General features: G+C 41.5%; 1 protein-coding gene across 1 annotated transcript; it reads left to right on the forward strand.

Annotated features, from left to right (window-relative positions):
- Window positions 1-5,310: 5,310 nt before the first annotated feature.
- Window positions 5,311-14,847, forward strand: GJB7 (gap junction protein beta 7; the record flags this gene model as incomplete). Its single annotated transcript, XM_082633896.1, is given in 3 exon segments — window positions 5,311-5,397; window positions 14,150-14,825; window positions 14,828-14,847. Coding segments are annotated over 2 exon segments (669 nt in total). The 5' UTR covers window positions 5,311-5,397; window positions 14,150-14,176.
- Window positions 14,848-15,165: the final 318 nt, after the last annotated feature.

Genomic DNA, 15,165 nt, shown 5'->3' on the forward strand with positions numbered 1-15,165 from the left:
TTTTCCGATAGGCTAGAGATGCTGAACAGTCCCTGGGGTTCAGACTGTGGCTGTGAAGCATTGGCTCTGGGTGCCATGGTCTTACTTCTATGTACAACCATATGCAGGCTGTGTGTAAAATTAACTGTGTTTATTATACTGCAAGGAGCACAAGCTAAGCATATGTAGGCGTCAAAACTTAGAACGATTGTCTGTCTTATGTCCATGTTTACTTTACACAACACCATCTGCTGAGATGTTATGGCAACACATGGAGTGGTCAATCCACAGACCTTAAGCCCTGAATGGAATTTAAAGTGTGTACTTCTCTGAGCCACAAAAAATTTGTCCAAGGTACTTTTTTATCTGCGTTGGGTTTTGTTGTGATTTTTTTTTAAGTTTAGTCAAGCACTGGAGGAAGTATTTGACCTAATTATTTCATCTTCTATAGCTATGTATGTTTGTCTTAATATTTTTACCCATCTATTCAATTGAAATAACCAACAGCTCCTACTTTTAACCTACTGAGATCCCCTTTCATGTGGGAATCTCAAATTGTTTCATCAACTATTATTCATTACTTGCAGTTTCAACCCTAAATTTAACTAACATTTATCAAATGCCTATTACATGTCAGACACTGTTACCCAATACTTGCACACTGCTGCCAGATAATCGAGCTAACAATTCCAAGCACATAATGAAGTTACCATTGCAATGAGTATTCCAGCCACCATGGAGTGGGAGATCCTTACTCATGTATGTATTTATTTCTATTTCATATTATTAATCTCTGAGATTAATCTTTGAGATTAAATCTCTAATAACTGAGAATTGCCATGTTAGAAAGAGATGAGTAGGGACTTCCCTGGTGGTCCAGTGGTTAAGACTCTGCGCTTCCACTGCAGGGGGCGCAGGTTCAATCCCTGGTCAGGGAACTAACATCCCACATTATAAGAATGAAATTAGAGGTGATTCTCTCCCTGAGTCGGCCCGTGTGTCTCTCTACATGTACCCCCTTTTCCTCCTAATAAGCACTTGATTTAAAAAAGGAACGAAATTAGAACACTCCCTAACACCATACACAAAAATAAACTCAAAGTGGATTAAAGACCTAAATGTAAATCCAGATACTATCAAACTCTTACAGGAAAACATAGGCAGAACACTCTCTGACATAAATCGCAGCAAGATCCTTTTTGACCCACCTCCTCAAGTAATGAAAATAGAAACAAAAATAAACAAATGGGACCTAATTAAACTCAAATGCTTTTACCCAGCAAAGGAAACCATAAACAAGACGAAAAGACAACCCTTAGAATGGGAGAAAATATTTGCAAATGAAGTGACTGACAGGGGATTAATCTCCAAACTGTACAAGCAGCTCATGCAGCTCAATAACAAAAAAAGCGAACAACCCAATCAAAAAATGGGCAGAAGACCTAAATAAACATTTCTCCAAAGAAGAAATACAAATGGCCAAAAAGCACATGAAAAGATGTTCAATATTACTAATTATTAGAGAAATGCAAATCAAAAATACAGTGAGGTATCACCTCACACCGGTCAGAACGGCCATCATCAAAAAATCGACAAACAGGGCTTCCCTGGTGTCACAATGGTTGAGAGTCCACCTGCTGATGCAGGGGAAATGGGTTCGTGCCCCGGTCTGGTGGGGGGAGGGCACAGCAGAGAGAGGCCTGCGTACTGCCAAAGAAAAAAAAATCTATGAAAAATAAATGCTGGAGAGGGTGTGGAGAAAAGGGAACCCCCTTGCATTGTTGGTGGGAATGTAAATTGATACAGTCACTATGGAGAACAGTATGGAGGTTCCTTAAAAAACTAAAAATAGAACTACCATACGACCCAGCAATCTCACTACTGGGCATATACCCTGAGAAAACCATAATGTGTCAAAAAGACACATGTACCACAGTGTTCGCTGCAGCACTATTTACCATAGCCAGGACATGGAGACAACCCAAATGTCCATCAACAGAGGAATGGATAAAGAAGATATGGTACATATATACAACGGGATATTAGCCATGAAAAAGAACAGAATACTGCCATTTGCAACATGGATGGACCTAGATATTGTCATACTGAGTGAAGTAAGTCAGTGAAGGACAAATATCGTATGATATCGCTTATATGTGGAATCTAAAAAAATGGTACAAATGAACTTATTTACAAAACAGAAATAGAGTTACAGATGTAGAAAACAATCTTCTGGTTACCAGTGGGGGAAGAGGGGAGGGATAAATTGGGAACTGGGACTGACATATACCCACCATTATATATAAAAGAGATAACTAATAAGGACCTACTGTAGAGCACAAGGAACTCTACTCAATACTCTGTAATGACCTATATGGGAAAAGAATCTAAAAAAGACTGGATATATGTATATGTATAACAGATTCACTTTGCTGTACAGCAGAAACTAACACAACATTGTAAGTCAACTACACTCCAATAAAAATTTTGAAAAAGGAAAAAAAAGGGATGGGTACTACTTCTTCATGTAAGTGTCTTGTGTTCACAAGTTGTACTGGAAAGCAATTGTTCTGAGATGCAGAGGCAGTTCTCCCCATATGTGCTTTGCTGCCCAGTGCAAAAGGTAATTTTTTTGTTTTTCGAGTCTATGCATACTTCTCTCATTTCTGGTCCCATTTTGTTTTTACAGGAAATCTCACAACCCAAAGTCAGTGTTGCTTTCAGTGGACAAAGATAACAACAGCTACTATTTATTGAGCAGTTATTATTTCATTTAAACATTATAAGAAAACCAAAAAAGGGAATGCCTTCCCCATTTTGCAGACAAGGAAACTGAGGCTCAGAAAACTCAAGCATCTTGAGCAAGTTCATGAAGTTAAGTAAAAAACAGGTCCGGGATTCCAACCCCCGTTTGTCTGAACTCCGGTCTATGGGATCTGTACTGTTGCAAAAAAACATTTTAATAGAGAATTGACACAAATTCTGATAAGTAACTCCCTTGAACCTTGCCTCTCCAGGCTAAATACGTCCAATCCATATTTTCAAGACTCATTTAGAGACACCCTCTCCACCCTGGTCACTGTCTTCTAGACCTACTTGAGCTTGTCAAAGGTCTTACGGAGGCCAGAAAAAAAATGCAGTGCTCCAGCTCTGTCTAAAGTGAGGAGAAAAGACTCCTGACCTCCCTTGGAAGAGGCATTATGCTAAGAAACAATAAAGGTCAAGTTCAGAACACAGTACTCTGTGCGTGAGTGTTCCCAATGCACAGGAGGGCTTATACGTCCATCACTGCCGCCAGCTGTGATGTTAACACTTAGACCTTGGTCGTGTTCTTCTCATATGGCTCTGCTTTCGACACACCTCTGTTGTCTTTATTAACACAGCGATCCTCAAGCAGGTTTTCCTTCAGCCTCCACCGCTGTGTGGTTCATCCAGGGGGCCACGCTGGACATTTGAACGCTCTGACTTATACTGCCTCCATGTTCTGGGCTCTGCTCATGCTGACGTCCTGCAGGGACACATTCTCACAGTGAAGAGAAAGCAGAGGAGAACAAGGTGAACAGACAGCATTCATTCCATTCTCTTTCCAGCTCTGGCTTCTCTTACCTCTCCCCACCCTTAGCTTTCTGACTTCAAGATGGTGTTATTTCTACTGCAACACGTCACTCCTTTTATGCAGTCCTTATTATGTTTGCTTCTTCCAAACAAAAACTGGAGTGGGGAGAATGAAATCTCTTTGTCAAAAACACTGAAAGCATCGTGAGCATAACAGAGAAGGTGTCAGGTTCATCGGAGGCACTGTGTCCAGGACACACCCATGTTCTTGCCTCTTGCTCCACAAAGATACAACCCATACCCTCTTCTTCTATAGAACCTCTCCTGATAGCCCCCTAAGCCCAGCAATCTCTCCCTCCCCTAGCTTGTGTGCAAGATGCTACATGATCCTTGAGGACAGGGACCTTCGTCTAGAAAACTACACCTCTGCCATACTGGGTCATCGTATGCTACCTTTGTTTGGGTTAGTGCTAACGTTATTGGAAGGCTGGGATCTTCTGAATCATTAGTGCTTGGGGATTCAGTAAGGCCATCCTGCAGGTTTCCCTAACAACAAACCACCTCAGACCAACTATTCCTGGCAGAAGTTGTCTCAGTACAATCAGGTAACGTTTTAAGGTCATGGATGAAGTTTGATAAGTGCTAAACAAAGGAATGGAAACTAAAAGGGATGATCAATTCCAGAGATAAGGCTTTGGGATCTTATCATGGTATCAACTCTTTGGAAACTGGGTCAGTATTCTAGGATCCTGGGATCTCTCTGTTAAAACAAAACCAAATCAAACAAGATTTGCTTTATTGGGTACGGAAGAGTTTTATCCAGTAATATAATTAATAATGTAGATCAATGTTTTTTCAAAATCAACTGCAGTCCTCTTTGGATTTTGGATTAAATATATGAATATATGGAATAATTATAAAGGTCACGAATGTTAAGAGCAGTAAGAGAGAACCGAAATCCACGTGGTCTGTGGAGGTGGCTGTGACAGTGCAAAAGTCTGGGACTTGGGTTTCCTGCCCAGCTCTTTTCTATGCTTCATATACTGGCTCTGGGACCTGCAACAGGCTGCTCTCAGTGGTTCTGTTTTCTCATCTCTAAAATGAAGGCATTCAGTTTCATGACATCTAGTATCATTTCCAACTGTAAAATTCTGTTTCTAAGTTATTCTTATTCCAAGAGAAAACGGATTTCATTTTCATTTCTGCACGTCTTTAATTTTAGCTAAACTCATGCCTAGAAATGGCTCCATAAAAAGATAAAGTACTTTTTCTTTCTCTCTGTTTGTTATATACATAGAAAATGTCTGTTATCAATGCTTCCTGGGTTTAGAAAAGTGATTTTTACTATGCCTTTTACTTTCTGGATTTCTAAGATTATGACCCATGAAGTGAAGTTAAAATAAGCTCATCAAAGATACATTGACTTCAATTGTTCTTTTGCCTGTTTTTGCCCCATAGATGGCTTTTGATAAACAACCTGGGAAATCGTTTAAAGAGATGAGACACCCTCCCTCATTGTCCCAGCTTCTTTGCTTAGATGATGACAAGCTTTTATAAAAAGGCATACGTTCAATGAACTGCGTGTACATCAGTGGCTTTGAATTGGTTTTTCAGTTTCAGTTCTCTTTTAACATATATTTTAAACAGCAGAGACATAAGAAGTCGCATCAAAGTTATGAGCCAAAACAAATGATCAGGTTACACCTGTTCTGCTTACACTACCTTGGAAACCACTGGACTCCATTTTCCTCAGCTTAAAACACCAGCTCCCTCTCAGGGAAATGCTATAATCAACCCGTCGTTGTTTAAATGGAACGAGCAGAGGACTGGATTTCTGTTTAATCTTCACGTCTGTGTCAAGAGGTAAGTGAAGCTTATTTCTCGTATGGTAGGATTTGTTTATTTAATGGGGAAATGCCATTTCTTGTAATTGGGTAGTCATTACCTCTTTCCCAAAAGTTTCCCTCGGGGAAGGAATCCTAGTTATGACAAACTTAGACATACTGCTCTTCAGTTTTGTGCCACATCACAGATGCCCTTTCTGGATGAGCTGCCGCTAAGTAAAGTTGCCATTTGGAACGTGTGGATGACAAGGGCTTCGGGAGCCTGTGACCAGAGCAGAAGCCTGGCCTGAGCACAGGGTGTGGACTGATGTAAGTGAGGTGATGGGAGCACCGAGGCACAGCCTAGGACCTTTCAGTGGCCTTTTCTGTGTGGTCTGAGGACAACCCTTGCACTATTCCTAAGAGGGGGTCCTTGGAAAATGGCAACGCCTTTATTCACACAGGAAGATGAAATACCAGGCAGGTGGTGCATATGGACACGTGTCAGCCCGGGTGGGTACTGTTCTACTCAGCACTGCTTGTGGACCCTCGGTATTGACAAGTCAAGTTTCAGTATACTGTTATTGATATGTATAAAACATTAAGTTGGATGTAAAATAATTTTACATCTACAGGCTAACCTTTAGACTTATGGCTTTAATGGGGCTATATTTACAAAAGAAAAACCAAACGTTGCGAAACCAATAAATTAAATTTAAACCAATTAAAGTTTAGCAGACAAAAGATGTCGTTTTGCTGAAATGAAATTGCTACTCATGGCGAGAATGAGATTCTGACTGCAGAGCCCTTGGGATGGGCCTGCTTGACGCACCGGGCTGGTCCTGGCTGCTTTTTCCACCACGGGTCCCAGTTCCAGCCACCAGCACCTTGGCTCCCGCGGCTCTCCCTGTGGCTTCATGTGGCTTTTTCCTGAGCACAACCCATCCTGTGCTGTTGCTCACAGGCCTAGGTGATTAAACTTCTGCAACTTGGTTCCAAGATGCTTTTAAACATGATTTATATATCAGAGGTCAATAAACATTTTCCGCAGAAGGCCTGATAGTTACTATTTTAGCCCTGAGAGCAGCTTTATCTCTATTGCAACTACTCAACTCTGCTGTTTTGGCATAAAAGCCGCCCAAAGACAATAGTAAATGAATGGGCATGGCTGTGTCCCAAAAAGCTTTATTTACAAAACAGGTGGTGGGCTGGATTTGGCCTGAAGGCTGTGTAGTTTGCCAAACACGTAAATGTGAGTGCTGAAATCCTGAGGCTGCCCTTGTTATGAGCTGGTCATTCAGCGGTGCTTTTGTTTGCTTGTTTGAAGATCCTAGACCAAAAACACACACACATTCTCTTCTAATAGACCCTTGAGAATCTAACAACAGCCCTTCAGGGGCCACAGGTCCTGGGTTGAGAAACTTTCTGCTTTTGGCATTTCCCAAATAGGCCATCTCTAAAAATGAAAATGCCTTAAAATTGAACAAGGGGTTAAAGTGTTCACACGTGTCAGCATGTTCTATGGGCCTCAGAGATGGAAAGAGGTCCTCGAGAGGAAACTGTTTTCTTTGGGGGTTAAATGATTTGTGTGCAAGGTTGGACGGAAATCAGCTCCAGGGGGAGCTGGAGACCCATCCTGCAGAACCTGGCTTCTGCTGCTGGATTTTCTACTCATTATTGCGTGTTGTGGACAAGCCACTTCCCTGAGTTTTGGTTTCTTCGTCAGTGCATTAAGGGTCCTACCACACACTGCCTACCTCAGAAGATGGGGTGGGGGTCAGATGAGAGGCTGTGAGATGTTTTGGAAACGGTCAAGCACTATCCAGGTATAATAATATCCAAGGTATCATTATTACTGAGAAGTGAAAGAAGCTGGGTATGGAGGCTGATGGCTTTTTCAGGGCTTGTCACCAGTGGTGTGTGTGGCATTCGATATCTGGTGCCCTTCTAATGCAAGTTTCAAAACAGCACTCCTTGGTAACGACAGAGCAGGTCCCAGGCTCCTGGCAGTGCCAGGGTTTCTTGGACAGTGTTTGTGCCCATTCAGAGCCCAGAGAGGGCACTTGCTTCCTGATGCCCGAACCACACAAGAAGTGAAGCCTCCTGTGTGGCGAGAAGTTGCTGGAATGGCAAAGGCTCATCCTGCAATAAGAGAAGAACGGGCGGGCTGGTGCTCAGGCCCAAAGGCTCAGAAGCTCAGGTTTATAGTTAGTACACCCTAAGTGGAGTCATCCCTAAGGGACTCACCCACATTAACCAAGCCCCAGGAAGCCTGATTTATAAAGCACCTCTCCAGGGACTGGAAGTCTTGCATCTAATCTCAAGAGGATTCATTGCACAGCTTAAGGAATCTCAGCAAGAAAACAATTCCTCAGAAGGTTGCTTGGTCACTTGGAGTAATGAGAATCAAATGATTGTAATGGACATTTAATCCAGGATGTATAGGAGCCAGATGCATTAGCTATCCTTGTCCTACCAGATGGTTACTGGGACTCATTTTGTTAAACCTAAGACTTGAGCATGTTCTCACTAGCTCTGACAATAGCTCAGCAAGTTTGCAATACGGGTTGTCCCAGAAAACCCAGGATCCTCAGTTGCAGAAGAGAGAATGGTGTCTGCACATTACTGTGTTCTCCCTACTCAGAGAACTGTGTAGACTCTTAGCAGGTCCATGTCATTTTAGGTCGTTTCTGTTCACCTATCTTTCACGCAGACCTCTACTTTTTGTGAACCTTTGCTGCCATGTCTTGATGCCACTCACAGGACCACATGGTTGGTTGTCTTCTCTCTGTTTCTTCATGTACTACCCACTTTACTCAGGTACCTTCTGGTTGCTATGATTGGAAAAAAGTTTCCAATTCTCTTCCTTTTTTAAAAAAAAATTTATTTATTTACTTTTGGCTGCATTAGGTCTTCGATGCTGCACACGGGCTTTCTCTAGTTGCAGCAAGCGGGAGCTACTCTTCATTGCAGCATGCAGGCTTCTCATTGCGGTGGCTTGTCTTTGTTGTGGAGCATGGGCTCTAGGTCCACGGGCTTCAGTAGTTGTGACATGTGGGCTCAGTAGTTGTGGCTCACGGGTTTAGTTGCTCTGCGGCATGTGGGATCTTCCCGGACCAGGCCTCGAACCCATGTCCCCTGCACTGGCAGGAGGATTCTTAACCACTGCGCCACCAGGGAAGCCCTCCAATTCTCTTCTTGATGTTTGAAGTCTTGCATAATCTTACACCCTTAAATCTACATATCCACCAACTTTCTAGTATTTTTCCAGGTTATCCCAGGAATACAGGACAGATGATCTCTCTGGGGTGGGTTCCTTCTATAACTAACATCCCATGATGTTTTTTACTCATTTCATACTCAAAGGAGGTATTTGTCTCTAAATTCTGAGTTACTTAATTTAGCCTGACAGTGCTCTCACTCCAGGACGTCATGTTTTATGGAGGCCTGTGATACTACTCTTAATTTCTCTTAATCAGTGTGTAGAACCTTAGAATAGCTGGTGGAGGATTTTGAGTTTTATGGGTTTTCCTCTTATATTTTTGTCATTGATCCATTTTGAGTTAAATTTTTTTAATGGCGTGAGGAAGGAATCCAACTTCATTCTTTTGTATGTGGAAATCTGATTGTCCCAGAACCTTCTTCTCACTCCCATTTTTTTTTTCACAGAACAAAGAATAAACTTCTTTAAAATGTGTTCAACATCACTAATCATTAGAGAAATGCAAATCAGGGCTACAAGGAGGTATCACCTCACACCAGTCAGAATGGCCACCATCAAAAAATCTACAAACAATAAAGGCTGGAGAGGGTGTGGAGAAAAGGGAACCCTCTTGCACTGTTGGTGGGAATGTAAATTGATACAGCCACTATGGAGAACAGTGTGGAGGTTCCTTAAAAAACTAAAAATAGAACTACCATATGACCCAGCAATCCCACTACTGGGCATATACCCTGAGAAAACTATAATTCAAAAAGAGTCATGTACCACAATGTTCATTGCAGCTCTATTTACAATGGCCAGGACATGGAAGCAACCTAAGTGTCCACTGACAGATGAGTGGATAAAGAAGATGTGGCACATATGTACAATGGAATATTACTCAGCCATAAAAGGAAATGAAACTGAGTTATTTGTAGTGAGGTGGATGGACCTAGAGTCTGTCATACAGAGTGAAGTAAGTCAGAAAGAGAAAAACAAATACCGTATGCTAACACACATATATGGAATCTAAAAAAAAAAAAAAAAAAGTGGTTCTGAAGAACCTAGGAGCAGGATAGGAATAAAGATGGAGAAGTAGAGAATGGACTTGAGGACACAGGGAGGGAGAAGGGTAAGCTGCGACGAAGTGAGAGAGTGGCATGGACATATATACACTACCAAATGTAAAATAGATAGCTAGTGGGAAGCAGCCACATAGCACAGGGAGATCAGCTTGGTGCTTTGTGACCACCTAGAGGGGTGGGATAGGGAGGGTGGGAGGGAGACGCAAGAGGGAGGAGATGTGGGGATATATGTACATGTATAGCTGATTCACTTTGTTATAAAGCAGAAGCTAACACCCCATTGTAAAGCAATTATACTCTAATAAAGATGTTTAAAAAAAATGTGTTCAAAGCCCTCCAGAATATAAGTTCCAACCTTTCTCCCCAACCTCTTTAAATCCACTCCCCCTAGAGAAACATACACATGCACATTATTTCCCAATACACACTTCACTTATATTCCACAGAACTCTGTTCAACTTATTTTGTCTGTAATACATAACAGACAAAATTAATTTAGATCAAATGTTTGGGGGAAATTTCCAATTTCCAAAATTATTCCTGATATTGGAATATTGAATATTTTACTTTCTGAAAATATTTATGTTTTCCAAACTAAATTCCTATGCAGTTAACTGCTGCTTCTTAAGAGAAAGGAAGAGAGTCATAGGATAATTTGTACATTAGAAATGGTAAATGGAAACTCTTTAAAAATTGGAAGTAATCCTTAGTAATTTAATAACATGGATAAATTAAAGATGCTTTTTAAAAATAAGGAGACATTCTACATTATTAAGAGATAAAAATGTTGAGCTGATGACTTCACTGCTTTCAGATGCTTAAAGGGCTATTACTGGGAGATTCCTAACTATTATCCTTCATAGGAACAGAGCTAGAGAAAAAAAAAATTATATATATATATATATATATATATATATATATATATATATATATATATACTTACCCTGAAATTGGAAAGACTTCACTTTGACACCAAGAAAAGGGTTTTAATGGAAAAACTAAAAATTATAATGATAATGCTTACTGAGTACCTACCGTGTGTCAGTCTCTGTTTTGAGCCCCATGAGGTAGGTACTATTATTATTACAGAGGAACTTGGACTTGAACCCAAGGAGTCCAACACTGTGTTCAGGCTCTTATCCGGTATGGTAAACCACCCCTGTTAAAAGTGAACTCATATTAGAACACCCCTCCCTCCTGAGAAAAGCCATTGCCTTTCCATCAGCAGAGAACTTCAAAATAGGATGGACATTAGTCAGATGAAATTCATAGTCCTGACACATTTGATGGCGTCAGTCTTCTGATCCTATTCAAACACCAGTCACTTTCTTACTACTTTTCTTTTTGAAAAAAAGAAAATCTCTTACCTTTATCTGTTCTCTGAAATGTCCAACAGGGTACTTTTAAATATTTTGCAACATTAAATAAACATCCTCCTGAGTAATACAGACAAATGCCCAATGACACATGTCATAGGGAAACATAAGACCCTTTTGTCCCCTTTTTAATCTTTGGGGATTTGTTTTAATAATTCATGGAGATGTTAACCTTTCAGGTGGATTTGAGAATCCTTTTTATTTAATACAATTCTGTTTGTGTTCTGAAAACCAAGGACATTGAAGTATTTATTCCCTGCTGAATAGGGCATTGTGTACATGTGTCTTTGTTGTCTCTGAAAATACCTCTTAACCTTCATACATCTCAGGGTTCTAGCATGTGGGCTTGTTACATAATGTTCCCTCTGGAAGAGATCCATGTGACGTGCTCTGGCAGGAATGCTACTATCACAATATCCCCATTTTCTTTACCTTCTGGTTCCCCTCACATCATCATTTCCATGATGCTCCTTTGGTGGAGTCTATAGAGAAGGCAAGATGTAATCCATCTTTGTAATAGGAGATAGGACCTGAAATGGCAAGGTCTTCACCTGAGAAATCATGAAGTATCTTAGCGGCAGACCTGGAGCTCCAATCCACATCTTCTGATTGTACTAGAGAATTAAGAGCAATGGTTTCAACTGGAGAGACTTTGCTACATCTCCCCAGTGTACATTTGGAATTGTCCAGAGACATTTCTGGTTGTCACAAATAGGACAGGAGGTGGTGCTACTGACATCTAGCTGGGAGAAGCCAGGGATGCTGCTAAACAGCCTACAATGCACAGGACAGCTGCTAGAACAAAGAATTACCCAGCCCCAAATGTCAATGGTGCCACTGTTGAGAAACTCTGTTTTAGAGTAACGAAAATTGGATTTGAACCCTGCTTTGCCTCTTATTTTGTGACCTTGGGAAGTGGCTTTATTTTTCAGAGTCTGCTTTCTCATCTGAAAGAACAACACAACCGCCACCATAAACAAACCAACAAAAACCCCACTTTCCAGGCTGGTTGTGAGAGACCAACTCACAAGAGCACTAAACAGAGAAGGCTGAGCACACTGTAGGCTCAAGAAACAAAAATCACTGCCCAACCCATAGAGTTCAGTTATATGACAAAATGGAAGCCGAGAGTGAGAGAAAGACAATGTCGCTGAGATGAAAAAGAAGGCTCCCTAGCTTCCTATCCGCTTTCGTAGGGTAAAGAGCAAAAGAGACGGAGGGGGGCGCAAGAGAATTGAGCAGCATTGAGGGTGTACTAGGAGGGGAACGGAGGAGATGCTGAGACCGGACGTAGAAAGCAGTGGGAGGGCTGTATGGGTGAGAGAGAGCTCAGCAGTGACTTGGAAGTGAATTTGAGAGATATTTAGGAGGAATCAGAAGAACTTGGTGAGCAATTTTAAAAGCGTCATGAGAGAGGCATCTAGGATGATTATGGTTTCTGACCTGGGTGCTTGGGCGTTAGTGATGCTGTTTAACCACATAAGGAAATCAAAGGGCAGAGCGGATAGTACATTGAACTACAGACATATCAAGCTTGAGATACCTGTAGGATATTTAGATAATAGCCAGGAGGCAGTGAGATCTGGAAGTCTGGGGAGAAGCCTAAGATTTGAGAAACAAGAACCTGAAAGCAGTAGTTGAATCTGTAGGAATGCATGAGGTTTTGCAGGGAGAGCATATGGAGGGAGAAAAGAGCAGAGGACAGAGCTGTTCAGGGCTGGGCGAAGACAACTAAGACGGTACAGTCAAGAGGATCAGAATAACAGAAGGAGCGGGGAGAATGGTATGGAAACCAAGGCTGAAAGCGTTTCAAAAACACAAATGCAGGCAACAGGATCAAACGCCACAGGAAAATTAAAGGAGATTTGAAGTGTCCAGAACACTTGGTAATTGAGAGGTAGTTGAAGTTGAGAAGAAAAACTAGACTCAGTGAGTTGATGAGTAAATAATACTTGAGGAAGTAGAAATAAGGGATAGGGATAGAGGTTGTCAGAAAGAGAAGCTATGAAGATTCCCCCACTAAAAATGGACAACACTTCAGCACGTTTATACACTGAGAGGAAGGGGGCAGTGGAGGGTGAAGATACAGAATTCAGAGCAGGGGACATGGGTAGATCAAGAATGGGATTAGAGCTGGAATGATCATTTTGAGGTGAGAAGAAACCAACCCTCTCCCTCCAAACTGGGTAAAGAAGGTAAGCTGGGCACCGATGTAAGTAGATCTGGAGGGATGAGGGAGCATAAGTTTGAGGGAGTTCATAGTGGAGAGCCTCACTTCTCACTATCAAATTGTAGGCAAGGAGCTGGGATGAGATACGGGACACAGGAGGTGGTAGGGACAGGGAATAACCTTTAAGGATTAGGGACGGGCACTGACAAATTAGAGAAAGTGAGTAGAGACTACAACTTTAAGCTGTGGAATCCAAAAATTAATACACAGAAATAGACTCACAGACATAGAAAACAAACTTATGGTTACCAAAAAGGAAAAGGGTGGGAAGGGATAAATTAGGGGTTTGAGATTAACAGACACACACAACCATATATAAAATAGATTAGCAACAAGGATTTACTGTAGAACACAGGGAACTATAGTCAGTATCTTGTAATAACCTATAATGGAAAATAACCTGAAATAAATAATATAGGAATCACTTTGCTGTACACCTGAAACTAACACAATATTGTAAATCTACTATACTTCAACAAAAAAAAAACATTAAAAAAAAGAGAAGCTGGTATGTGAGGGATATCTCAAGGTACCAAGGTCCCCTTGGGATTCATATCTAATTCTTTCTAGATCAGCCATAGAGCCCAACCATCCTTAGAGAGAAGCAATAAAGTAGAAAGATTTGTCTGGGAATGGGTTAGTGTGTGTGGGATGACAAACCAAATTCCAAATTAAACTGGGCATGGGCTCATTTACGTCCTGTGGACCAGCTGTGTCATCTCCTTGTATGAAAGTGAGCGTATCCTATGGGATTCTTAGAGAGCCCTGAACATCCAGGGTTGTAATAATGCAAAAAGTCAAGTTTATCTTCCATAATTCCATAATCTGCAAGTAAGACAGTAGAAATGATCAATGGAATAGAAGTAAATGAATCATGATGAAACTGTTTTCTTTTGCAGAATATTGTCTTCTTTTGAATCTAAGTCATGAGTTGGATGTTCCTCAGAGACCTCCTGAGTGGAGTAAATAAATACTCCACTGGGATCGGGCGGATCTGGCTGGCTGTCACGTTCATCTTCCGTTTGCTGGTCTACATGGTGGCGGCAGAGCATACATGGAAAGATGAGCAGAAAGAGTTTGAGTGCAACGTTAGACAGCCTGGTTGTGAAAATGTGTGTTTTGACTACTTCTTCCCCATCTCCCAGGTCAGACTTTGGGCCTTACAACTGATCGTGGTCTCCACGCCTTCACTTCTGGTGGTTCTACATGTAGCCTATTGTGAGGGTAGAGAGAAAAGGCACAGGAAGAAACTCTATGTCAGCCCAGGCACCATGGATGGGGGCCTGTGGTACACTTACCTTATCAGCCTCATTGTTAAAACTGGTTTTGAAATTGGCTTCCTGGTTTTATTTTACAAGCTCTATGGTGGCTTTAGTGTTCCCTACTTTATGAAGTGTGATTTGAAGCCTTGTCCCAACACTGTGGACTGCTTTGTCTCCAAACCCACGGAGAAAACGATTTTCATCCTCTTCTTGGTCATTTCCTCATGCCTGTGCATTGTGTTGAATTTCACTGAACTGAGTTTTTTGGTCCTCAAGTGTTTTATTAAGTGCTGTCTCCAAAAATACTCTAAAAAACTCAAGTCCTCAGTGTGTGAGTGCCACAACCTCAGGTATGTTAAATATGGTGAGAGGGGGGCCCCACCCTTGCTCCAGAAGCACCATTTAGACTCAGCCATGAGCGCAGCCCAGGGAGGGGAAACAAAGGTACTCTGTGGCACACAAGAGGCTTAAAGCAAACCCGCATCCCTCTGAAGTAGACATAGGCTTCCTTGGAAAACGAAGGGTGTCAGCCTTAATGTCCCTTGGGAAGAATTTTTTAAATTTTCGTTATGTGCTCAGTTGTATATACTAGACAGAGGTCTCATTGTTTGGTGGTAGGGTTCATCCACATGAACCCTACATGAGTTGTGTTT

The sequence above is a fragment of the Mesoplodon mirus genome, assembly GCF_964341445.2.
Source record: "Mesoplodon mirus genome assembly, chromosome: 10".
Lineage (NCBI taxonomy): Eukaryota > Metazoa > Chordata > Mammalia > Artiodactyla > Ziphiidae > Mesoplodon > Mesoplodon mirus.